The sequence below is a fragment of the Rhinoraja longicauda genome, chromosome 14 (genome assembly GCF_053455715.1).
Source record: "Rhinoraja longicauda isolate Sanriku21f chromosome 14, sRhiLon1.1, whole genome shotgun sequence".
Lineage (NCBI taxonomy): Eukaryota > Metazoa > Chordata > Chondrichthyes > Rajiformes > Arhynchobatidae > Rhinoraja > Rhinoraja longicauda.
The window spans coordinates 582,770-610,204 of NC_135966.1; the positions used below are offsets into that span (position 1 = coordinate 582,770).

The following is a 27,435-nucleotide window of genomic DNA, read 5'->3' on the forward strand; positions in this document are numbered from 1 at the left end:
GAAGAACAAATTGATTGTTTAATAATCCACATGAATGCAACTTGCTATTGCAAGTTCATGTGGTGGTCACTTTTAGTGGATAATGCTGTTGTAATGGCTGCAGATCTTGTTCTTTGCAATATTATTGCTGTTTACAATATAGTGAAATGAAGATTTAACTTCAATATGAACACAAACTACTAAAATATATAATGTAGACTTTGGTTAGTTGAGATTCAAGAATCATTTGTAAAATGAGGACCAGCAGACTTGTATTTCACACTACAGTTGGTATAACTTATGAAATCACTCCTGCATCAGCATGTGAAATAAGGAATATTACAATTGTTTAATAAAACTCCAATACTTTATAAATTAATTCTCCATGTTCTGAATGATATTAATGTGTGCAGCCAGCCAGATAATGACCATGCAATGATTTAACTGGAATTTACTTTCTAGCTTATCACGTTTACAATGCTACGAGATCTAACTATGATCTGTGAGGTGTTAAAGTAGATTTACTTTCACTTGACAAGCAGAAAGTAACTCTTCCCTGTTCTGTTGATATTTTAATGGAGGTTGCATTTTACAAGAAAGTTGCTACAAAGAGCAGGAGTCTTTTAGATGTTTCTTCCAGTGTCCTTGTGCATTAATTTATAGCACCATACATTTCTGCATTACTCTTTTGGCGTTAAAGCTTTATGTTCAAAGTGCCACCACTTATTGCTGGCAGATCAAACTGTGCCACAGTCCCAAATCTGTGGAGGTTTGATAGAAATGTTCTCATTAAAAAGATAAACATCTTTCATTTCCCATACAAAGTCTGAAATTCTTGCTGAAGCGAGGAAATATCAAGTAGAACAGTGTAAATTTATTCCAAACGCAGATTGTGATAGTCGTGCCTCCACTGTAGTGCTACGGTGTGATGGAGGAAAGATTGAGTGGGGGTACTTTTGCAGAGGGGGTGGTGATGCCAGGGACAAATGTCCTTGATTCAGCAGGTACAGTTGTTGGTGATGCTTCCCCCTGGTTCCGTAGCTGTGAAATCTGTCTGAGCAGAGCTTTCCCTTCCTCTCGTGTCTGGAACAGATCAGAAACTGCTTTAGAATAGGCTGCAGTAACCTGAAAGTGAAAATCAGCTCATACAAAACTGACAAGCTTGCACTCTTTTCTGGTGTTAAAAAAGCAAGAATGTCTCGAACAGCAGAATATGCCTGGTCTGCAGAGGTCAAAGCAGCAGAAGCTCTGCCTACATACTGTAGGTTACTCACTGCCTCTCAGGCCTGGGTCTTGGAGGCATGAGTGTTGGTACTCTCAAAGGGAATCTCACAGCAAGTGTCTCTAACTTCTGCAGCAAGTCCTGATGGTGGTCATAAATTTAGGATACTTGCTCTTGATCACACAATGGCATTACCACTTGTATCCTTTCACCAAATTTAAAAAGCAACAGGAAGATGGCCTTGCAGTGCAATGCATGCCACTCCCAGGCAATCTACCCCCCCCCCCACCATACTGTAATGAATGGCATTGAAAGCAAAGACTGAAAAGGGGAGATTGGTTCTGCTGTTCATAGGTAGGTCCTATTAGAGGAAGGGAACTCCTCTGTATGAATGAATGGTGACTACAAGTCTGGTGTTTGTAACCCAGGTATGTCTACCTGGTGCAACAAGGTTTTGTGATATAGAAGCTCTCTACTGTTTCCCTCGACTAGTCAGCCAGCCCAGAGATTTCATCCACCTCTAGCTTTAAAGAGGGGGTGGTGAGACTTACATCATTGTAATCGCAACACTTCTGCGCACAGACTGATGACTCGTCCCACCGTTTACATTTGAAGTAGTACTGCGCTAGGGCACGGAATGCAGTGCTCATTTCATGATGCTCCAGAATTTCCTAGAGGTATAAACAGAAATTAATGAGAAACTCTCAAAGACATGATTTATTCACAACTGCAAGATCCAACAATACCCTTAACTTTGGAGCACATATGTACTTGAAGTTTTAAGTTGGTTACCTCATCCCAAACTTTACACAGTAAATGCAAGAATATTTTACACTACACAGTGGTGATCAGCTTGGTGTATTCTCACCCACCACAGCTCAGCTTTACTCTGGCCGCTGGTCAGGTCACCAGACAACTTGTATGCCAGCACACAAGATAAATACGGCAGTTTAATGTAGATAAGTGTGAGGTTATTCACTTTGGAAGTAAGCATAGAAAGGCAGATTATTATCTGAATGGTGTCAAGTTAGGAGGAGGGGGAGTTCAACGAGATCTGGGTGTCCTAGTGCATCAGTCAATGAAAGGAAGCATGCAGGTACAGCAGGCAGCGAAGAAAGCCAATGGAATGTTGGCCTTCGTAACAAGAGGAGTTGAGTATAGGAGCAAAGAGGTCCTTCTACAGTTGTACCGGGCCCTGGTGAGACCGCACCTGGAGTACTGTGTGCAGTTTTGGTCTCCAAATTTGAGGAAGGATATTCTTGCTATGGAGGGCGTGCAGCGTAGGTTCACTAGGTTAATTCCCGGAATGGTGGGACTGTCGTATGTTGAAAGGCTGGAGCGATTGGGCTTGTATACACTGGAATTTAGAAGGATGAGGGGGGATCTTATTGAAACATATAAGATAATTAGGGGATTGGACACATTAGAGGCAGATAACATGTTCCCAATGTTGGGGGAGTCCAGAACAAGGGGCCACAGTTTGAGAATAAGGGGTAGGCCATTTAGAACGGAGATGAGGAAGAACTTTTTCAGTCAGAGGGTGGTGAAGGTGTGGAATTCTCTGCCTCAGAAGGCAGTGGAGGCCAGTTCGTTGGATGCTTTCAAGAGAGAGCTGGATAGAGCTCTTAAGGATAGCGGAGTGAGGGGGTATGGGGAGAAGGCAGGAACGGGGTACTGATTGAGAGTGATCAGCCATGATCGCATTGAATGGCGGTGCTGGCTCGAAGGGCTGAATGGCCTACTCCTGCACCTATTGTCTATTGATACTTCTTGTGGAAGCCTTGCTATGAATCCCAAGGCTCTCTCACCACCCAATCTTACACACAACACCATGCCTTAGTGTAGATTAGGTTAATTTAGAAATAGTGTGAAAACATTCCCACTGAGACCACACTGACCAGCACACTAGTTCTATCCTGCACTCCAGGGACATTTTACAGAAGCCAATTCACCTACAAACCTGCACATCTTTGGAATGTGGGAAGCAACCAGAGCACCTGGAAAAAACCCACAGTCACAGGGAGAATGTGCAGACAGCACCTGAGGTCAGCATCGAAGCTGAATCTCTGGCACCATAAAGCAGCAACTCTGCCATTGAGCCACCCCCAGGGAGTAATCAGAAATGTAAAAAGGCCCTGGCCTCAGAATTAGCTACTGGGTTAAAAGGAGGACTGGGGAAACTTCCTTTCATTCAAACGCAGTGTCACTTTACGCTGACCCACCTAAGGCAGGTGGAATCTATACTTGTTCCGGGCCTCACACACCCAGACCTGCAATGGACCCCAACTGTACTTCATTCAACGCCAGATCCACGCCCTCAACAAATGCACCTCCAGTAACCCTTGCTTTCCCTTTCTCTCCATCCCCTCCCCTTTCCTAGTTCTCCAACTAGTCTTACTGTCTCTGACTAGATTTTATCTGCACAGTGGTAGAGTTGCTGCCTTACAGTGAATGCATAAATGTAAATTGTCCCCAGTGGGTGTAGGATGGTGTTGATCCACGATAGTGGGGCTCGCTGTTCGGCGCGGACCCAAGGGCCTGTTTCTATGCTGTATCTCTAAACTAAACTGTTTGCTTTATTGCTACCTTCTCCCAACTACCAATGATTTATGTGTAGGAAAGAACTGCAGATACTGGTTTAAATCAAAGTTTTATATTTTAACCCTGTCTTAATTAATTTAGTTATATAATCCTGCACTTCATTTACTCATTACAGTTCCACCACTGATTTTCTGGCACTCTTGGTTCCAGAGCCTTGCTGGTTTATCCAGCCGGCCAAGGAAGTCGGCTGTGAGAATAGATGTGCTGGCTCCAGCTGGGCTGGAGTTCCAGAACCCCAGCCGCAGGTTGCAAATTCAACCCACCGATCGGCCATGAGGTTGAGATTGGCTGCCTTGCCCAGCCTGGGTGCCACATTTTCAGAGAGACTTTCAGGGCACGTGGGAGGGATTTCTCACGGAGCCCCTAGCGACCGAATTGACAAATTGGCCATGGAAGTTCCGATGAGGTCGATATTGGCTGCCTTGCCCAGCCTAGGTGGCACATTTTCGGGGAGACTTCCAGGGCGCGGAGGATTTCTCGCGGAACCCCTAGAAAACCCTTGTGTTCATTACAAGTCTATACAACGTTTATTTTTTCTTGCTTTTTTTCGATCCGATTTCTCTGATAATTTGGCAAAGTGAAAAACATGGAAATCATGCAAAAAGCGTGGAAAATGGATTTTAAAAACCCGGAAATCCGTGGAAACGCGGAAAATGCACATGCCTGGGTCCTTCCTACATTTGAATCTTAAACTAAGATGGTAGCTCTGATTGTCATTTCATGTTTTTAGAACGGTGCTAGTATTGTAATACGCACCCTGGATGGAAGGCCACACATTCACTGTAATTATTGTTGATTTGGGTCTGCCAGCCCAGCAAACCTCACAGAAGCAACTTACCCCACAGTCACAGATGTCTTGCACATATTTGATGTAGCACTGAGCTGCTTGATCCGATTCACCCATCTGTTCATGAATTCTGCAACGTAATGCAAGGAAATGTTGATAATTGTCGACAGGAACACAGATCATCGCCGTCTACAGCAAGTGAACCCCACGATGGCAGAATACTCTGCAGTGAGCTCTTTAGTTTACATTGGCCTTAGGCAGTTGATTAGGAAACTGAAACTAACACACACCTTTCACAATCCCAGGCTCTCCACCAACTGGTACTTACTTTGCTAGTTTCACCAAAGCCATTTTCTCCACATCACCAACAGAAAAAGCCCTCCAGTAACACTGGCAATTATAAACAGAAGTAAATAATTAGTTTAATTTTAGGTGATGCTTAAGAGCTAGTTAAAGCCTCACAGTGACACACATTCCTCCACCAGAATAACGATAATCATCTAGCTTCCAGCACTGAACGGAGGGAGTGAGCCAATGACTGGACTCCCGTTTCAACTAGGAGTAACCAATCATGAATGATACCCAGTTAAGAGAACATTTTTGATTGTGAACACTGATTTTGAATACTGATCACTTTCAATACACAATTTTGGCAAAAAGTAAAAGTATTTTACTTGATCCCCTAACAGATGGAGGATAGATTACGTCTGACAAAGACTTCTGACCCAAAACGTCATCTATGTTCTCCAGAGATGCTGCCTGTCTGAGTTACTCCAGCATTTTGTGTCTATCTTTGGTACAACTCAACATCTGCAGTACATTTTTACTTCATTATAACAGATTAAGGGCCTTTCTTAACAGGTCTTGCTTTTCTCATGCTACAATATTCCAATATTACTGGGCGTTACAATAAATATTTTAAGTTCTGAATAAAATCCTGGCAATTACCTTCTTGGCTTCTGCTAGCTGGCTCAGCTTTTCATAACATTCACCCAAAGCAATGAGCATACGGGAATCGTTGGGTCTGTAGGGAAAGTCAGTAAATGTAATGGAGGCAAGTTGGAGACATCGGGCTTTAACTGTGGGGACAACATTCTACATGTAGAATTAAGCTGGGCCTAATCAATTTAACAGAGGGTCAGTATTCGACTCAGAGTGCTACAGTCCAACTTGTCCATGCCGACCAAGATGCTCCAAGTACGTTTATCACACTTGTTCACGTTTGGTCCATACCTCTCTTAGTCTCTCCCATCCACGCACCAGTCTAAATGGATTAAATGTTGTTTGAGATGCGGCCTCAATTACTTCCTCTGACCCTTATTCAGCACCGGCTCTGTAGCTACTTACTGTTCGTGTGTATATTAAATAAACTGAAATGGTTTCTAAACTCATCAGGCTGCAGTTTGTTTCATTTTAAAGTCATTGTGCCTTCAAATGGAACAGTACACAGTTGCTTTCAGGGACAATTTTTCTTTTAAAACTTGAACGACAAGTTCTCTTTAAAAGTAATAAGCTTAAGGATATTTAACAAAATTAAGATCCAACATTAAATCCTTCGATAAAAAGATTGAAATGCATAATTCTACCTTTTGCAGAGGTCTAATTCAGAAATCAATCACAGAATCTTGCAGACAAATCAGTAACAGTGAATACATTGGACATCAAATGGAGCAAGCTATGAGCTGGTGCATCATCTGTGTCACCTCACCTCAGCTGATGAGCTCGTCTGTAATAATATAAACAGTAAAAGGGCATCTTGAGGATTTCATAGGTCTGCCCCAGTCCGTACCAAGCCCTGTAATCTCTTTTGTTCACCTCAATGGCATGTCTGCAAAAACACAAGGGTGCAAAGATCTTTTATGTGGCAATTAAGGTGGTGGTATGAGAATTACCATACGAAAAAACCCCAACAATACACACAAATACATAAAAGTTAACATAAACATCCACCACAGCGGATTCCCCACATTCCTCACTGTGAATGGAAGGCAACAAAGTCCAGTCTGCTTCCTCTTTATTCTCCCGTGGTCGGGGCAGTCGAACCATCGGTTGGGGCGATCAAAGCCCCCACAGCCGGCGGTCGAACCTCCCGCTGTTTGCAGTTCCCGAAGTCGGTCTCTGACTAGAGACCGCGGGCTCTGACGTTAAGTCTACAAGCACCCACGGTTGGAGCTCCAAGGTCGATCCCTGGCAAAGGGAACGCAGGCTCCGCGGTGGAGCTCTCAAAAGTTGGTCTCCAGCAAAGGCCGCCAACTCCTCGATGTTAGGCCGCAGTGCGGAAGGAGATACGATACGGGGAAAAAATCCTCATCTCCGTCGAGGTAAGAGATCAGAAAAAGTTTCCCCCAACTCCCCCCCCCCACATAAAACAAGCTAAAGAACACTAAAAACATACATTTAACACATCGAAGGTATCACAAAATGCTGGAGTAATTCAGAAGATCAGGCAGCATCTAGGAGAGAGGGAATGGGTGATGTTTCGGGTCGAGACACTTCAGACTAATGTCAGGGGGGCAGGACAAAGAAAGGATATAGGTGGAGACAGGAAGATAGAGGGAGAACTGGGAAGGGGGAGGGGAAGAGAGGGACAGAGGAACTATCTAAAGTTGAAGAAGTCAATGTTCATACCGATGGGCTGCAAGCTGCCCAGGCGAAATATGAGGTGCTGTTCCTCCAATTTCAGTTGGGCTTCACTGTGGCACTGGAGGAGGCCCATGACAGAAAGGTCAGACTGGGAGTGGGAGGGGGAGTTGAAGTGCTCAGCCACCGGAGATCAGGTTGGTTAAGGCGGACTGAGCGAGGGTGTTGAGCGAAACGATCGCCGAGCCTGCGTTTGGTCTCGCCGATGTAGAGAAGTTGACATCTAGAGCAGTGGATACAATTGATGAGGTTGGAGGAAGTGCAGGTGAACCTCTGCCTCACCTGGAAAGACTGTTTGGGACCTTGGATGGAGTTGAGGGGGAGGTAAAGGGACAGGTGTTGCATCTCCTGCGGTTGCAGGGGAAAGTGCCCGGGGAGGGGGTGGTTTGGGTAGGAAGGGATGAGTGGACCAGGGAGTTACGGAGGGAACGGTCTCTGCGGAACGCAGAAAGGGGAGGAGATGGGAAGATGTGGCCAGTGGTGGGGTCCCGTTGGAGGTGGAAATGTTGGATGATGATTTGTTGAATACGCTGGCTGGTGGGGTGGAAGGTGAGAACGAGGGGGATTCTGCCCTTGTTACGAATGGGGGGAGGGGGAGCAAGAGCGGAGCTGCGGGATATAGAGGATGCCCTAGTGAGAGCCTCATCTATAATGGGAGAGGGGAAGCCCCGTTTCCTGAAGAATGAGGACATCTCTGATGCCCTAGTGTGAAACACCTCATCCCGGGCGCAGATGCAGCGTAGCCGGAGGAATTGGGAGTAGGGGATAGACTTTTTGCAGGAGACCAGGTGGGAAGAAGTGTAGTCCAGATAGCTGTGCGAGTCAGTGGGTTTGTAGTAGAAGTTCACATCTTCCCATCCCCTCCCCTTTCTGCGTTCTGCAGAGACCGTTCCCTCCGTAATTCCCTGGTCCACTCATCCCTTCCTACCCAAACCACCCCCTCCCCGGGCACTTTCCCCTGCAACCGCAGGAGATGCAACACCTGTCCCTTTACCTCCCCCCTCAACTCCATCCAAGGACCCAAACAATCTTTCCAGGTGAGGCAGAGGTTCACCTGCACCTCCTCCAACCTCATCTATTGTATCCACTGCTCTAGGTGTCAACTTCTCTACATCGGCGACACCAAACGCAGGCTCGGCGATCGTTTCGTTCAACACCTTCGCTCAGTCTGCCTTAACCAACCTGATCTCCCGGTGGCTGAGCACTTCAACTCCCCCTCCCATTCCCAGTCTGACCTTTCTGTCATGGGCCTCCTCCAGTGCCATAGTGAGGCCCACCGGAAATTGGAGGAACAGCACCTCATATTTCGCCTGGGCAGCTTACAACCCAACGGTATGAACATTGACTTCTCCTCTGTCCCTCTCTTCCCCTCCCCCTTCCCAGTTCTCCCTCTATCTTCCTGTCTCCACCTATATCCTTCCTTTGTCCCGCCCCCCTGACATCAGTCTGAAGAAGGGTATCGACCCGAAACGTCACCCATTCCTTCTCTCCAAAAGATGCTGCCTGACCTGCTGAATTACTCCAGCATTTTGTGATACCTTCAATTTGTACCAGCATCTGCAGTTATTTTCCTAAATTTGTACACATACTATTTAAACACAAAGGAAAGGAAAGACAGACTGTTGGCGAGGCAGCACATTCCTAATTTACACATTTACAACTTGTAATGAACTATAAGGTAAAATGTTGCATCAACATAGACCACATGTGGTCAAATCTATCCCACTAACTGAGGAAAAATATCCCTAATTCCGTGAACGTACTTTGTGTCCCTTTTACAAAGTTAAAGAGAGCATGATTTGAACAGAGAACTGCAAGGTACCTGTAGGCTTGAATAGCGGCTGAAATGTTCTTCATCTCCATGTACTCGTGACCCATCAGAGTCCAGGCACCAAGGTATCGAGGATTCAGCTTCAGTGCTCGTTGGAAGTACAAGGCTGCTTTCTCGTGTTGAGACCTTAAACTGTAGTAATTGCCTGAGAACAGAAAGACCATTTGATCACAATGCCAATATGGCGGCTTCACACAGTAGACCCAAAGGCAGGCCACGAGCCAGCCACACTTAATGTGGAGCAGGTCCTTGCAGGATAATGAGCTGCAGACAGGCACAGACCAAAGCACCAATGCAAGACTGGACAAACTCGTTAGGTCACTAGTCTCAACAAAACAAGAGGGTGAAAGAGTCAGTAATAAAGCAAGTTAGTGTTGGTTGTTGATCAAATGATCGAGCAATGAGTGTCTGGCTGGAGAGGAACTCACCGATCACACAGCAGGTTTCCACTCGGTATTTGTCGATCTCACACAGGTTGTGAGCCAGGTAGCTCAGCTCAGGCTTCATGTTCTGTTGCAACAGCAAAATGGGAACAAACTTTTCTGTAACTCACATACAATGACCAACCGATTTTTAAAATTTACTGATGCATTAATCAAATTTACTTCAAGTCAAGACCTTTTAGCACAAATACAACCTGAGAAGACCATAAGCAGTCAGCATAAGTCCATGTTAAAACATTAATTAAAGGGATCAATCTGATGTTCTGGGAAAATGACAACTTTCAACAGACCATACAATTTGCCTTTAAGGTGCAAATCTAGTCAGAAAACAAAAGATAAGACAGAATCACCAGAGCATGCCTGTTACCCAGTGGAGTAATGAACAGTGCTCCTTTATATCACAGTATGTGTTAACTGGAAGCTCGAAAAAGTGCAGAGATTTGCAAGGATGTTGCTTGTAATCTAGGAACTAAGTTGAAGGAAGAAGCTGGACAGGCTAGGACTTTGTGTGGAGGAGGAATCTGGCATATAGGGTGCTATTATATAGGGTGCATACAATCATATAGGGTGCTATTATATAGGGTGCATACAATCATATAGGGTGCTATTATATAGGTGCATAAAATCATATAGGAGGCTATTATAGAGGTGCATAAAATCATATAGGAGGCTATTATAGAGGTGCATAAAATCATATAGGAGGCTATTATAGAGGTGCATAAAATCATATAGGAGGCTATTATAGAGGTGCATAAAATCATATAGGAGGCTATTATAGAGGTGCATAAAATCATATAGGAGGCTATTATAGAGGTGCATAAAATCATATAGGAGGCTATTATAGAGGTGCATAAAATCATATAGGAGGCTATTATAGAGGTGCATAAAATCATATAGGAGGCTATTATAGAGGTGCATAAAATCATATAGGAGGCTATTATAGAGGTGCATAAAATCATGAGAGGAATAGTTACAGTAAATGCAGAGATTATTTACTCATCGTTGGGGAATCAAGAACTAGAGGGCATAGATTTAAGATGAGAGGGGGAACCTGAGGGGCACCTTTTGCACACAGAGAGTGGTGGGTGTTTGGAACGAACTGTTCGTGAAGGTAGTCAAGGTGGATACTCTAACATTTAAAAGACATTTGAACAGGTAGCTGGTGAGGATAGGCTTAAGAGGGATTTGGTCCAAATGTGGGCAGGTGAGACTAGCTTAGATGGGGCATCTTGGTTGGCACAGCCAATGAGGGCCAAAGGCCTGTTTCTGTACTCTATGACAATTCCACGACGTCATTTAAAAAAAATTGTCACATTTCACTAAACTCACAAAAATTAACCTAATAATTGCAGAATTTTAAAGGTCCTGTTTAAATTGCAGACTGCTCAGGAATCTCACTGATGGTCATCTGTTGGTCTCCCCTTCATTGGCCACATGCTTTGTACCGGCGTAATAAGTCCGTGATAATGTAACTGTTTCCAAAATATGGTGCACGGATCAAAGAATTGGGTGAGTGAGAAACAAACGTGACTTCATCTGCAGTGATCTGTATAATGAGCCTTACCCGAACATACAGGAGATTGGATAAAGTGTCCATGTTCTCTATTCTATACGGATCTTGATTCCGTAACTCATTGAAAAGAGTTAAAGCTCTATCAATGTCTAAGGATGGCAGAAAAAGAAACAAAGAACAATCAACATTTCCTGAACATATGTGGCCATTACATATCCACAATGGAACATGATACACCAAAATAACACTTCACAAACAAACACGGGGCAGGGCGTTGGATCTATTCTGCTCTGCAACAACACTCTCATGGTCAAGGTGATTTCATAAATCAAATTAAATTTTAAAATGGTTATATCATCCCAATTACAAATTTAATTCAAACAAAAGTTTAAAACATACCCAAAGAATAATACTGGGGTACTTGTTGCCTGACGATATGCTTTATCCAAAGAATAATAGTGGGGTACTTGTTGCCTGATGATATGCTTTACCCAAAGAATAATACTGGGGTATTTGATGATATGCTTTATAAGTGACCACCACCTCCCAGTTGTGGGTCACAGACCCAGTAATGTATTTGCAAATGACAACATGTAGCATTAGGAGCTCCTCGCCCACACCAAGCCTCAATGAACAACACTTATCTAACAAGACACATTTCAATTCAAGGCTGAGTGTTTGTTGGGCAAGGTCTAGTTTTCTCTCTTGTAAAAGAAAACCAATTAATCAGGAAACTAACAAAAACAGAACTGCTGGAAAACCCCAGCTAGTCCAGCAGTACCAGCAGAAAGGAAAATGGCTTCATGTTTCAGGTCAGGGACCCTTCCTCAACTGATTCCACTTTCCACAGAAGCTGACTGGCTGACCGAGTTCTTCCACCGTTTCTGCGTTTGTTTTGGATTCCAGCACCTGTGGTTTTATTTGTTTCCATATCAGGGAACTTTGGCTGGAGCTTCAACTTACTTTTGGATGTTATTTTGTGCACACAACATGGCAAAAAAACTGGCATGTCATTGAAGGAACTTTAAGCACAAGTTTTATTTGACCCAACCCGAGTTTGCACTTGGGAGTTTTATTTGACCCAAGACAGTCTGCACTAGTTTTAACAAACTCATGTTTGAAGCAGGCATGCCTGGGCTGGGAATTGCCAGACTGGGACTGTGTGTGTGTTGGTCCGCTGGATGCAAGGCAACTAACAAGGACAGTTTAAAACTTTGAACGGATTATGTTAATTTGTTGAGAAATAAAATGGCCCCTTTCTTCAAAGCACATAAACTGTATATTTTAAATTGCTCTAATAATTTTAAAATTATGATAAATCCATCTTCAACCATTTAATCAAATTTCAGTGACACTGTTCTGATCAGAATCAGGGAATAAGTTTGAAAACACAATCTGCACCGATATCACCAAATGGAGTGAAAGTGTGAACACTCTCCCTTCCTCTTTAGGCAGGTGATTAATTCATAGCAAAGCCAGTCCTGGGCTTCTCTTTAACAGGTAAAGGGAGGAAACTGTTCCCATCAGTAGATGGCTGAAGGACCAGTCACAAATAAAACATTGGCCAAAACATTCTGAAGGGAATGCAAGGATCAACCTCTTTCAAAGAATGCGCCATACACATTGTGCAGAATCACAGAGAGCTGGATCGGCAGCTGAAAGTGCTGGATTTGTAAGAAAAGACACAGGCTGATGGGATTCTCCAACAACAAGCTGCTGCCAGCCCTGTCATGTGGTCATAATCAATCACTCTGGAGTTCTGAGTCTCTTCAAACATGCTGCTGCAGATGTGTGTAGATGTTGCCAGAGCAACATCACTAAAGAACATTGGGGAGGGGGAATGTGGTGTTTGCAAACCCTCATCAATATCTCAGAGGCCACCGACAACATAAGTGCTGCTATGCCGCACAAGTGGGACACCGTTTACTGATGTGAGAACATTTCCTGGCACCCTGCATTGGTAAAGATCAATCTCCTGCCAAAACTAGGTTAGCAGAATTCCCATTTATGGAATCTACAAAGCTTGCATCAGATCTTATTAATTACAAAATGTCCTATCAAAAAAGGGGAAGAATTCTGGTGGTAGCTAAGTTAGATCGATGTACCATTAACTTCTATATAAGGTTAACTGCAAGAAATAGAAGCTAAAAAATAAGTTTAAAAAATATTAATCTAAAATGAAGGCCATGGCAATTGAACTTACAATACATAAACAAAATAACTAAGCCCATGCTGCTACTGACCTCTGACATTGTGATACGCCACTGCTATTTGTGAGATGATGTAGGTGCTTTTGGAAAACCCAGCATCAATCAGGTTTTGGTATTTCTGAAGAGCCTCTTCAATTAACTGCAGCTCTGTGTAAATGTGAGCCAGGAAGAATTCTTTCATCCACGTACTGGGCAGAACCATGGGCTTGAGCTGAGGGAGTAAAGTGGAGGAGGGCTGGTAATAGAAATATTGATCAGCACAAAGTTCTGCAACCAGAACTTTGGTTTAACAAATACATCATGGGGGAAAAAAAACAAAACTTCTCTGCCTTTTCTCAGGGTAGTGAACACCTAATAGAACCACAGTCATACTGCACAGAAACAGTCCCTTCAGCCCAGCTTGCCCATACCGACCAAGGTGCCCCATCTACACTAGACCTGTCTGCCTGCGTTTGGCCCATATTCCCCTAAACCTTTCCTATCCATGTACCTGTCCAGATTGGAGACAGATGTTCCATCCTAATCAACAGCTGGAGTCCTGCCCCTTTCGTCTGTACACAGTTCAGAGGTCATTGTCAGAGCATGGAAACAGGCCCTTCGGCCCAACGTCTCTGCTTACCCAGACTGCATTAAGGATACGATCATGCAACACGCTGAAGTTTTATTGAAGTTTAGATCGCCAACATGAGGTTATGATTCATTTATTACTAAACCGAACTCCCAATCTAAAGCTTGCATTTTATATGCTAAATTTCGTCTTGAAGAGAAACGTTATGATGTTGTAGGGATCACTGAGAATTGGCTACAAGAGGACCAGGGCTGGGAACTGAATATTCAGGGTACACAACGTATAGAAAAGACAGACAGGTGGGCAGAGGGGGTGGGGTTGCTCTGATGGTAAGGAATGATATTCATTCCCTTGCAAGGGGTGACATAGAATCAGGAGATGTTGAATCAGTATGGATAGAAATGAGAAATTGTAAGGGTAAAAAGACCTTAATGGGAGTTATCTATAGGCCCCCAAACAGTAGCCTCGACATAGGGTGCAAGTTGAATCAGGAGATAAAATTGGCATGTCAAAAATGTAATGCTACGGTGGTTATGGGAGATTTCAACATGCAGGTAGACTGGGAAAATCAGGTTGGAAATGGACCCCAGGAAAGAGAGTTTGTAGAGTGCCTTCGAGATGGATTCTTAGAACAGCTTGTACTGGAGCCTACCAGGGAGAAGGCAATTCTGGATTTAGTGTTGTGTAATGATCCTGATCTGATAAGGGGACTAGAGGTAAAAGAGCCATTAGGAGGCAGTGATCACAACATGATAAGTTTTACTCTGCAAATGGAAAGGCAGAAGGGAAAATCGGAAGTGTCAGTATTACAGTATAGCAAAGGGGATTACAGAGGCATGAGGCAGGAGCTGGCCAAAATTGACTGGAAGGAGGCCCTAGCAGGGAAGACGGTAGAACAGCAATGGCAGGTATTCCTGGGAATAATGCAGAGGTTGCAGGATCAATTTATTCCAAAGAGGTGGAAAGACTCTAAGGGGAGTAAGAGACACCTGTGGCTGACAAGGGAAGTGAGGGACAGCATAAAAATTAAGGAGAGGAAGTATAACATAGCAAAGAAGAGTGGGAAGACAGAGGATTGGGACTCTTTTAAAGAGCAACAAAAGTTAACTAAAAAGGCAATACGGGGAGAAAAGATGAGGTACGAGGGTAAACTAGCCAATAATATAAAGGAGGATAGCAAAAGTTTTTTTACGTACGTGAAGAGGAAAAAAATAGTCAAGGCAAATGTGGGTCCCTTGAAGACAGAAGCAGGGGAATTTATTATGGGGAACAAAGAAATGGCAGACGAGTTAAACCGTTACTTTGGATCTGTCTTCACTGAGGAAAATACACACAATCTCCCAAATGTTCTAGGGGCCGGAGAACCTAGGGTGATGGAGGAACTGAAGGAAATCCACATTAGGCAGGAAATTGTTTTGGGTAGACTGATGGGACTGAAGGCTGATAAATCCCCAGGGCCTGATGGTCTGCATCCCAGGGTACTTAAGGAGGTGGCTCTAGAAATAGTGGAAGCATTGGAGATCATTTTTCAATGTTCTATAGATTCAGGATCAGTTCCTGTGGATTGGAGGATAGCAAATGTTATCCCACTTTTTAAGAAAGGAGGGAGAGAGAAAACGGGTAATTATAGACCGGTTAGTCTGACATCAGTGGTGGGGAAGATGCTGGAGTCAATTATAAAAGACGAAATTGCTGAGCATTTGGATAGCGGTAACAGGATCATTCCGAGTCAGCATGGATTTACGTAGGGGAAATCATGCTTGACAAATCTACTGGAATTTTTTGAGGATGTAACTAGGAAAATTGACAGGGGAGAGTCAGTGGATGTGGTGTACCTCGACTTTCAGAAAGCCTTCGACAAGGTCCCACATAGGAGATTAGTGGGCAAAATTAGGGCACATGGTATTGGGGGTAGGGTACTGACATGGATAGAAAATTGGTTGACAGACAGAAAGCAAAGAGTGGGGATAAATGGGTCCCTTTTGGAATGGCAGGCAGTGACCAGTGGGGTACCGCAAGGTTCGGTGCTGGGACCCCAGCTATTTACGATATACATTAATGACTTAGACGAAGGGATTAAAAGTACCATTAGCAAATTTGCAGATGATACTAAGCTGGGGGGTTGTGTGAATTGTGAGGAAGATGCAATAAGGCTGCAGGGTGACTTGGACAGGTTGTGTGAGTGGGCGGATACATGGCAGATGCAGTTTAATGTAGATAAGTGTGAGGTTATTCACTTTGGAAGTAAGCATAGAAAGGCAGATTATTATCTGAATGGTGTCAAGTTAGGAGGAGGGGGAGTTCAACGAGATCTGGGTGTCCTAGTGCATCAGTCAATGAAAGGAAGCATGCAGGTACAGCAGGCAGTGAAGAAAGCCAATGGAATGTTGGCCTTCGTAACAAGAGGAGTTGAGTATAGGAGCAAAGAGGTCCTTCTACAGTTGTACCGGGCCCTGGTGAGACCGCACCTGGAGTACTGTGTGCAGTTTTGGTCTCCAAATTTGAGGAAGGATATTCTTGCTATGGAGGGCGTGCAGCGTAGGTTCACTAGGTTAATTCCCGGAATGGCGGGACTGTCGTATGTTGAAAGGCTGGAGCAATTGGGCTTGTATACACTGGAATTTAGAAGGATGAGGGGGGATCTTATTGAAACATATAAGATAATTAGGGGATTGGACACATTAGAGGCAGGAAACATGTTCCCAATGTTGGGGGAGTCCAGAACAAGGGGCCACAGTTTAAGAATAAGGGGTAGGCCATTTAGAACGGAGATGAGGAAGAACTTTTTCAGTCAGAGAGTGGTGAAGGTGTGGAATTCTCTGCCTCAGAAGGCAGTGGAGGCCAGTTCGTTGGATGCTTTCAAGAGAGAGCTGGATAGAGCTCTTAAGGATAGCGGAGTGAGGGGGTATGGGGAGAAGGCAGGAACGGGGTACTGATTGAGAGTGATCAGCCATGATCGCATTGAATGGCGGTGCTGGCTCGAAGGGTTGAATGGCCTACTCCTGCACCTATTGTCTATTGTTATATTTTCAACTAGGTCAAGTGGACCCGCTGGGCCCAAACCTCTCCTGCATTGGTGCAGCACCCTCTCCTCCCTCTCCTCCCCCACTCCCCTCTCCCCCCCCTCCCTCCTGCTCCCCTCTTCCTTCTTCCCCCCCTCCCTCCCTCCACTCCCCCTCCCCCCACTCGATCCCCCTCAGCCCCCCTTATCCCCCTCCTCCTCCTCCCTTCCTCAGAGATAGATTTAAGCTTTAAAATGGGACTAACTTAAAAAAATATAACACTAATTTTAATGAAATCGCTTCCAAAGGGACGACGGTGAGTAAGGTGGGCCTAAAATTGGCACGTTATCATGCACCGTTTTGGCTGTAGTTCAGGAACATACAAACAAACAATCGAGAGTTTTAGTGTATAGATGACAGGTTCACCACACAAAGCAAAGCAGACGGACTCACCATCTCCTTGTCAGTGATGAGGTTGCAGAGTTCGAGCCAGGCTCCCCAATGCAGTGGTAGGCTGTGGGTGGCCTCCACAAACACATCAATGGCCTCTTTGATCAGGTCAAGCTTTCGTAGGACTACTCCATACCTAATGTACAAATCCTAACTGCGATTCATTGTGTATGACAGTCACACCAATCTATACTTGCATAGCAGTCTACATGAACAATTTATTACAAAGAGCACAGGCACCTAGTTACCAGATAAATCATTTACGTTATTATCTACAAGAGATGATAGTGTGGAGTTTTTCAACCAATCTTTACTGATCCTGGTTGTGGCATCTTTACTTCCATGATTATTTCAGATTTTCCCCACCACTTCCCAACCAAGAATCATGTTCATGATTCTTCTTAGTTTGAAGAAATATAACATAATTGTTGAGTTTGTTTCCTTTCCATCTACTCGGGCTCCTTGTTCACATCTATGCTCAACTGTTTAGATGTATCTGCCCAACTTGTACAGATCTGCAGTGGCACCTTTCAATCGCCTCCATTCAAAGATGAAAATAACATTTCCCTTTGGTCCTTCCTCATAACTCAGCCCTCAGCATCAGCGACCCACCCTGTGGCTCTTACAACCAACCCCCTGCCAGGTCCCAAACGCCTGTTTCTAGTGGGAGCGCACAACTAAAGGGGCCATCACTTCAGCTAGTATGCAAACTATTTCAGTCCTAACTTTAAAAACCATCTCATTGTTTTGGGAAATTCCACTGAGCAGATAAACATAAAATACTCCATGATTTGGTTTATGTCTTAAGATATTAATAAAATACCATTTCACAATGGCATGGTTTCTACACACACACTACTAGTCCTCGGGCAGTCAGAGTGATACAGTGTGGAAACAGGCCCAACTTGCTCACACCAGTCAACATGTCCCAGCTACATGAGTCCCACCTGCCCGTGTTTGTTCCATATCCCTCTAAACCTGTCCTATCCATGTACCTGTCTAACTGTTTCTTAAACAATGGGATAGTCCCTGCCTCAACTACCTCCTCTGGCAGCTTGTTCCATTCACCCACCACCCTTTGTGTGTAAAAGTTATCCCTCAGATTGCTATTAAATCTTTTCCCCTTTACCTTAAACCTATGTCCTCTGGTCCTCGATTCCCCTACTCTGGGCAAGAGACCCTGTGCATCTACCCGATCTATTCCTCTCAATCACTAACCAATTACAAAGCAAAACTCATGGAGCAATAGAGGAGTGCTGAGATCTGGGTGTGTCCACAGCGTGATCCCATTCGCTTTTGGTCAAACACTAACTGAAGTGGAGAGTCCACAGGATAATGTAACAGTAGACATGCATGAGTACCTACAGGTAAAGTCCAAACCCATCCAGTTCCCGGGCTTTGTGCTTTTTGCTCAGCTCCACTCGCAGTTCCCTCAGAGACTCGTTCTTCACTTGTCCTTTCTCCAAAGGGCCTGCAAGCAGAGACAAAAGACTCGGGTCTGGACTCCGATACCGCTCTGATCCAGTGGACTCATAGTGCTGCTGTTTACATGTCCCCAGCCAGCTACATTGATACATTCCCACCCCACAATGATCATTTGAAGTGCTCTGGTGGTTCCGCTAACTCATTCAACGAGACAGGGATAGAAGCCAGTGAGAAGTTCCCTGGCCCTGTCCTTAGAAACAGAGAAATATAGGTGCAGGAGGAGGCCATTTGGCGCATCGGGCCAGCACCGCCATTCAATATGATCATGGCTGATCATCTTAAATCAGTACCCCGTTCCTGTTTTTCCCCCATATCCCTTGATTCCGTTAGTCCTAAGAGGTAAATCTAAAGGGCCTGTCCCACTTAGGCGATTTTAAGGCGACTGCCAGCGACTAGGCTGTTGCCGACAGTTTGTCGGGGTGTCGCGGGCATGATCGTGAGGAGTCTTCAAAGAATCGTAATGGATCTCGGCGAGTCAGGTGTCGCTGAGAAATTAACTGGATTGAAATTTCTCGGCGACAGCTGGCTTGTCACCAGGTATCGTTGCTTATTGCGGGCGCTGTCACATGCTGTCCCCAGGTTTGCTAAGTTGTCGCAGATGCATTTAGAAACACGTAATATTAAATTAAGTAAAGTCATTTGAAGATACCATAAAATACTTGTGTTGAACCAATTTATTTACCATCAGGACATTTGACAGGTAGATTGGAGGCGACAGTTTGACGGTCAGGTGAGCGTGGGAATCGTGATGTTTATGGCCATCAGCGATTACGTTTAAAGTAGGCTCCCAACCCAGATATGCAACCCAGAAACCAGATATGCATCTCCCGTACATTTTCATAGAATGCCCACACTCGCACAAAAATCCATTTAACCACGTTTAAAATTAAATTTCAATACTGTTATTAGTAAACTGGAAGTCATTCCAGTTTATGCCTTGTTACTGTGAAGCTTGGTTTTCAAGTAACCCGGGCAAGATGTTATATTTCAAAACTCTCAAGTAGTTACAGACTTGTCAGAGATTTCAGCGAAAATTAGGACGCCGGAGAAGCATTGATAAGCGTGGGAATTTCGCGATGTTTCCGAAGACGGTGTAATCTCTTAGCCAGGTGCTAGTTTCACAAAAAAAGTAACTTGTATCGACCTGACTCGGCATTGTCGCAGGGTAAAAGAAAATTTCGGCGATCTGCTACGACTTTGACAATCGCCGGCAGTCGCCTAAAAAATTGCCTAAGTGGGACAGGCCCTTAACTCTCTCCTGAAAACATTCAGTGAATTGGCCTCCACTGCCTTCTGTGGCCTGTCTACAGAAATACGTGTAGCAAGGAACAGCAGATGCTGGTTTAAACCGAAGATAGGCACAAAATGCTGGAGTAACTCAGCGGGACAGGTAGCATATCTGGAGAGAAGGAACGGGTGACGTTTCAGTCCGAAGAAGGGTCTCGACCCGAAACGTCACCCATTCCTTCTCCCCAGAGATGGTGCCTGTCCTGCTGAGTTACTCCAACACTGTGTCTACCTACAGAAATACATCCGTTTCAGGCGAGCAGCAGAAAACGTCACAAAAATATACATTCAACAGGAAACCCTTGGGCCTCTCACATCATCAATACAAACAAAAAAAAACACAACTTAATTATTCTCATTAGTTTTATTTTACCTAAACTGTCCACGGTTTCATCGTCTTTCTTCTTTTCTCCAGACTAGAACAAAGAAAGTACACTTATTCTCTTGTGTTCAGAGCCTGGAATCCCAGGTACAAAGTGACAGAAACGATAGTTGGGTTAACATTTACATTGCACAGACGGATAGTTCTTCTACAACGCGTTTCCATAATGCTAATGGGATGTAGCACAGGTGGTGAATTAGGGAACAGTATTTGTATTACACCGAGCCAATTGGTTATAACAAGATTTCCATTCTGGAGCAAGGGAGCCACTTAAACCTTACTTTGGAAAATGACAGCAGTAAAATAGCTGTCGGGATAAACCGCCTATAAAAACCCCGTTTCCATGTAAACCCTCTCAGACGGGATTGGTATGGGTGCCAGGGGTTATGGGGAGAAGGCAGGAGAATGGGGTTAGGAGAGATAGATCAACCATGATTAAATGGCGGAGTAGACTTGATGGGCTGAATGGCCTAATTCTGCTCCTATGACTTATGACCTTATGATCAGACACCCACCATGGTCTCTAGAGAACACTGTCTGTAGGAGCCATTTATGTTTATTGTTGGCATATCATATTATTTTGCTGAGATATGCCGTTAACTGAGCTTGTCAATCAGCAAATATTCCAAGAGAACATATCACAAGGCTCAATATTTCAGGATCCATGTTGAGTGTGGTTTGGATGATCATTGTTCGTGTTTTGTAACTGCAGATTTCATTAAATAAATTCAGGTGGACCATTATTAGCTGTTAGACTAAACTCTCTTTGATTTTGTAACCAGAAGTCATCTTAATTGGACATCACAGCTGCAGTGTAAAGCAAGTTTGATAGAAAACATAATAGAGAACCATACAGCGTAGGTGACAAGAAAGGGAGGCACAGGCAGCGAGAGGGCACACAGTTCTCACCAGACCAGCGACAGAGCAACCAGCTACAACTTGCATGCAGAATTAGGAAAATCTGGTACGTTCATCTTTTTGTTTGTACAACTACCTCAATAAACAACCAACTAAACTGGAAATAACGACTGGAAGAAAAGAAAACTGCAGATGCTGGTTTAAATCGAAGGTAGACACAAAATGCTGGAGTAACTCGGCGGGTCAGGCGGCATCTCTGGAAGAGAAGGAATGGGTGACATTTCAGGTCGAGACCCTTCTTCAGTCTGAAGAAACATCACCCATTCCTTTTCTCCAGCGATGCTGCCTGACCCGCTGAGTTACTCCAGCACTCTGTCTAATAACAACTGGAAGATCTGTTCTATTGGGTCTGCGTAATACCATTCCTACCCTACCGCATAATCGCAACTGGTAAAGAAGACACTGGAAAAGTTGGAGATTTGCCATTACACTGTCAGTGTCACTGTGATGGCCACTGACATGAACAAGCAATTGCTTCCACTCACACGTGCAACGATACTCGATTAAACAACTTAGCGCCTCTAGCAGTTTCAGCTTGCAGTAACAATATAGAAATGTAGCTATTAAAAACCTTTAATTTTGAAAAACCTGTGAGAAAAGTAACTTTGTTCATGTTGTCGGAGCAGAATTAGGAGCATGCGGCCCATCAATCTACTCCTCAAAAAAGGTCCGTGCAGTCAGCACAGGCTTGCAGCAACACTGCGAGTGCACCTCACCAGATATCTGGAGTACATGTAGAGGAAGTAAGCCTTCTGGCTTTGACAGCCCTTGAGGAAGTACGCTGCACGGTCATACTCCTTCAAATCAAAGTACGACTTGGCCAAAGTGTAGGCGTCCAGATCGGCAAGGTCTTCCTAAGTACAAGAAGAATTGATGAGAGTTACACCAAACAGAAACACAAAGCTATGAGAGATCACAGACACACCTCTCATCCTGAACTGAATACAGCATCTTGTCAATGCAAACAATAAATTAAACAGCGATTTTAATCTCACTCTTGCTCCAAGACAGACCAGTGTAAATCGTAAAGGAGAAAAACTAGTGACGGACATTTATTACAAGCCCACCGACTCGCACAGCTATCTGGACTACACTTCTTCCCACCCGGTCCCCTGCAAAAAGTCTATCCCCTACTCCCAATTCCTCCGTCTACGCCGCATCTGCGCCCGGGATGAGGTGTTTCAGACTAGGGCTTCCGAGATGTCCTCGTTTTTCAGAAAACGGGGCTTCCCCTCCTCCATTATAGATGAAGCTCTCACTAGGGTCTCTTCTACATCCCGCAGCTCCGCTCTTGCTCCCCATCCCCCCACTCGCAACAAGGACAGGATCCCCCTCGTTCTCACCTTCCACCCCACCAGCCAGCGGATCCAACATATCATCCACCAACATTTCCGTCACCTACAACAGGACCCCACCACTGGCCATATCTTCCCATCCCCTCCCCTCTCTGCGTTCCGCAGAGACCGTTCCCTCCGCAACTCCCTGGTCCACTCGTCCCTTCCTACCCAAACCACCCTAACCCCGGGCACTTTCCCTTGCAACCGCACGAGATGCAACACCTGTCCCTTTACCTCCCCCCTCAACTCCATCAAAGGACCCAAACATTCTTTCCAGGTGAGACAGAGGTTCACCTGCACCTCCTCCAACCTCATCTATTGCATCCGCTGCTCTAGATGTCAACTGATCTATATCGGCGAAACCAAGCGCAGGCTCGGCGATCGCTTCGCTGAACACCTGCGCTCGGTCCGCATTAACGCAACTGATCTCCCGGTGGCCCAGCACTTTAACTCCCCCTCCCATTCCCAGTCTGACCTCTCTGTCATGGGCCTCCTCCAGTGCCATAGTGAGGCCCGCCGGAAATTGGAGGAGCAGCACCTCATATTTCGCCTGGGCAGTTTGCAGCCCGGTGGTATGAACGTCGACTTCTCCAACTTCAGATAGCTCCTCTGTCCCTCCCTTCCCCTCCTCCTTCCCAGAGCTCCCTCTATCTTCCTGTCTCCACCTATATCCTTCCTTTGTCCCACCCCCGACATCAGTCTGAAGAAGGGTCTCGACCCGAAACGTCACCCATTCCTTCTCTCCCGAGATGCTGCCTGACCTGCTGAGTTACTCCAGCATTTTGTGAATAAACCAGTGTAAATCGTACTGAAATACATCACTACACACTTTGTTCCATGTAAAACGTGATTTTCCTGTCTAAATGAAATCAATCTGTCGACCTGGATTAAGTAGTCGGCCCACTGACTTCAGTGCTTTGGCAATTCAAGTACTTGCCAAGATGCTTCATTTATTTTAGAAATTCAATCTGTGTATTTGTTTTTAAATGATGGCCGTACCTCAGTTAACGGAGGGACAGGAGGCAGCTCGTCCTTAGGGAGAGGATCCAACGAGAAGGCCAGCTCAGAAGCCCTGGTTGAACGACATCAGAATGCGTCAGGCCCACAGTTTGCAACACCATGGAGAGCAAACAAATACAATACATTTCCCCGGGTGCGGGTGTAGGGGGGGGGGGGTGTGAGGGGTGCAGGGGGGCTGGGATGCGGGGGTGAGTGTGTGGGGGTGAGTGTGCGAGGTGCGAGGGGGGTGAGTGTGTGGTGAGTGTGTGGGGGTGACGGGGATGTGAGGGAGTGCGGGTGGTGAGGGTGAGTGTGCGGGGGTGAGTGTGTGGGGGTGAGTGTGTGGGGGTGCGAGGGGGGTGAGTGTGTGGGAGGTGCGGGGTGCGAGGGGGGTGAGTGTGTGGGGGTGCGAGGGGGTGGGGGTGAGTGTGTGGGGGTGAGTGTGTGGGGGTGAGTGTGTGGGGGTGAGTGTGTGGGGGTGTGCGGGGTGCGAGGGGGGTGAGTGTGTGGGGGTGAGTGTGTGGGGGTGTGTGTGTGGGGGTGAGTGTGTGGGGGTGTGTGTGTGGGGGTGAGTGTGTGGGGGTGAGTGTGTGGGGGTGAGTGTGTGGGGGTGAGTGTGTGGGGGTGAGTGTGTGGGGGTGAGTGTGTGGGGGTGAGTGTGTGGGGGTGTGCGGGGTGCGAGGGGGGTGAGTGTGTGTGGGGGTGAGTGTGTGGGGGTGAGTGTGTGGGGGTGAGTGTGTGGGGGTGAGTGTGTGGGGGTGAGTGTGTGGGGGTGAGTGTGTGGGGGTGTGCGGGGTGCGAGGGGGGTGAGTGTGTGTGGGGGTGAGTGTGTGGGGGTGTGCGGGGTGCGAGGGCGGTGAGTGTGTGTGGGGGTGAGTGTGTGTGGGGGTGAGTGTGTGGGGGTGTGCGGGGTGCGAGGGGGGTGAGTGTGTGTGGGGGTGAGTGTGTGTGGGGGTGAGTGTGTGGGGGTGTGCGGGGTGCGAGGGGGGTGAGTGTGTGTGGGGGTGAGTGTGTGGGGGTGTGCGGGGTGCGAGGGGGGTGAGTGTGTGTGGGGGTGAGTGTGTGTGGGGGTGAGTGTGTGGGGGTGTGCGGGGTGCGAGGGGGGTGAGTGTGTGTGGGGGTGAGTGTGTGGGGGTGTGCGGGGTGCGAGGGGGGTGAGTGTGTGTGGGGGTGAGTGTGTGGGGGTGTGCGGGGTGCGAGGGGGGTGAGTGTGTGTGGGGGTGAGTGTGTGTGGGGGTGAGTGTGTGGGGGTGTGCGGGGTGCGAGGGGGGTGAGTGTGTGTGGGGGTGAGTGTGTGTGGGGGTGAGTGTGTGGGGGTGTGCGGGGTGCGAGGGGGGTGAGTGTGTGGGGGTGAGTGTGTGGGGGTGAGTGTGTGGGGGTGAGTGTGTGGGGGTGTGCGGGGTGCGAGGGGGGTGAGTGTGTGGGGGTGAGTGTGTGGGGGTGTGCGGTGTGTCGGGGGGGTGACGGGGGGTGAGTGTGCGGGGTGCGAGGGGGGTGAGTGTGTGGGGGTGAGTGTGTGGGGGTGAGTGTGTGGGGGTGAGTGTGTGGGGGTGTGTGTGTGGGGGTGAGTGTGTGGGGGTGAGTGTGCGGGGTGCGAGGGGGGTGAGTGTGTGGGGGTGAGTGTGTGGGGGTGTGTGTGTGGGGGTGAGTGTGTGGGGGTGAGTGTGCGGGGTGCGAGGGGGGTGAGTGTGTGTGGGGGGGTGTGTGTGGGGGTGAGTGTGTGGGGGTGTGTGTGTGGGGGTGAGTGTGTGGGGGTGTGTGTGTGGGGGTGAGTGTGTGGGGGTGTGTGTGTGGGGGTGAGTGTGTGGGGGTGTGTGTGTGGGGGTGAGTGTGTGGGGGTGAGTGTGTGGGGGTGAGTGTGTGGGGGTGTGTGTGTGGGGGTGAGTGTGTGTGGGGGGGTGTGTGTGGGGGTGAGTGTGTGGGGGTGAGTGTGTGTGGGGGGGTGAGTGTGTGGGGGTGAGTGTGTGGGGGTGAGTGTGTGGGGGTGTGTGTGTGGGGGTGAGTGTGTGTGGGGGGGTGTGTGTGGGGGTGAGTGTGTGGGGGTGAGTGTGTGTGTGGGGGTGAGTGTGTGGGGGTGAGTGTGTGGGGGTGAGTGTGTGGGGGTGAGTGTGTGGGGGTGTGCGGGGTGCGAGGGGGGTGAGTGTGTGGGGGTGAGTGTGTGGGGGTGTGCGGTGTGTCGGGGGGGTGACGGGGGGTGAGTGTGCGGGGTGCGAGGGGGGTGAGTGTGTGGGGGTGAGTGTGTGGGGGTGAGTGTGTGGGGGTGAGTGTGTGGGGGTGTGTGTGTGGGGGTGAGTGTGTGGGGGTGAGTGTGCGGGGTGCGAGGGGGGTGAGTGTGTGGGGGTGAGTGTGTGGGGGTGTGTGTGTGGGGGTGAGTGTGTGGGGGTGAGTGTGCGGGGTGCGAGGGGGGTGAGTGTGTGTGGGGGGGTGTGTGTGGGGGTGAGTGTGTGGGGGTGTGTGTGTGGGGGTGAGTGTGTGGGGGTGTGTGTGTGGGGGTGAGTGTGTGGGGGTGTGTGTGTGGGGGTGAGTGTGTGGGGGTGTGTGTGTGGGGGTGAGTGTGTGGGGGTGAGTGTGTGGGGGTGAGTGTGTGGGGGTGAGTGTGTGTGGGGGGGTGTGTGTGGGGGTGAGTGTGTGGGGGTGAGTGTGTGTGGGGGGGTGAGTGTGTGGGGGTGAGTGTGTGGGGGTGAGTGTGTGGGGGTGTGTGTGTGGGGGTGAGTGTGTGTGGGGGGGTGTGTGTGGGGGTGAGTGTGTGGGGGTGAGTGTGTGTGTGGGGGTGAGTGTGTGGGGGTGAGTGTGTGGGGGTGAGTGTGTGGGGGTGAGTGTGTGGGGGTGAGTGTGTGGGGGTGAGTGTGTGGGGGTGCGAGGGGGGTGAGTGTGTGTGGGGGGGTGAGTGTGTGGGGGTGAGTGTGTGGGGGTGAGTGTGCGGGGGTGAGTGTGTGGGGGTGAGTGTGTGTGGGGGGGTGAGTGTGTGGGGGTGAGTGTGTGGGGGTGAGTGTGTGGGGGTGAGTGTGTGGGGGTGAGTGTGTGGGGGTGAGTGTGTGGGGGTGAGTGTGTGGGGGTGAGTGTGTGGGGGTGTGCGGTGTGACGGGGGGGTGACGGGGGGTGAGTGTGTGGGGGTGAGTGTGTGGGGGTGTGCGGTGTGACGGGGGGGTGACGGGGGGTGAGTGTGTGGGGGTGTGCGGGGTGTGTGTGGGGGTGAGTGTGTGGGGGTGAGTGTGTGGGGGTGAGTGTGTGGGGGTGAGTGTGTGGGGGTGAGTGTGTGGGGGTGAGTGTGTGGGGGTGAGTGTGTGGGGGTGAGTGTGTGGGGGTGAGTGTGTGGGGGTGAGTGTGTGGGGGTGAGTGTGTGGGGGTGAGTGTGTGGGGGTGAGTGTGTGGGGGTGAGTGTGTGGGGGTGAGTGTGTCGGGGGGGTGTGTGTGGGGGTGAGTGTGTGGGGGTGAGTGTGTGGGGGTGAGTGTGTGGGGGTGAGTGTGTCGGGGGGGTGTGTGTGGGGGTGAGTGTGTGGGGGGGGGGTGATGGGTGACGGGGGGGGGGGGGGGGTGAGTGTGTCGGGGGGGGTGAGTGTGTGGGGGTGAGTGTGTGGGGGGGGGTGATGGGTGACGGGGGGGGTGAGTGTGTCGGGGGGGTGCGGTGTGTCGGGGGGTGAGTGTGTGCGGGGGGGGTGACGGGGGGGTGTGCGGGTCTCACCAGCGGGCGCTGTGCGCCAGGCCGCGCTCGCGACACAGGCCGCCAACCGCCACCAGCCCGCGCTTCACCTCTCGCAGCCCCGCCGCCATCTTGCCGCCC

The 27,435-nt window shown here is 47.8% G+C and overlaps 1 protein-coding gene across 1 annotated transcript; it reads right to left on the bottom strand.

Annotated features, from left to right (window-relative positions):
* Positions 1–322: 322 nt before the first annotated feature.
* On the bottom strand, positions 323–27,435 carry cdc23 (CDC23 (cell division cycle 23, yeast, homolog)). The gene is made up of 16 exons (XM_078411283.1): positions 27,337–27,435; positions 23,655–23,727; positions 22,035–22,172; positions 20,392–20,434; positions 18,612–18,717; positions 17,250–17,382; positions 13,260–13,437; positions 11,068–11,165; positions 9,489–9,570; positions 9,052–9,205; positions 6,298–6,417; positions 5,538–5,613; positions 4,918–4,979; positions 4,641–4,719; positions 1,753–1,872; positions 323–1,062 (listed from the first exon to the last, which is right to left on the bottom strand). Exons 1-16 carry the CDS (start codon positions 27,423–27,425, stop codon positions 898–900), a joined length of 1,716 nt encoding a protein of 571 aa, XP_078267409.1. The 5' UTR covers positions 27,426–27,435; the 3' UTR covers positions 323–897.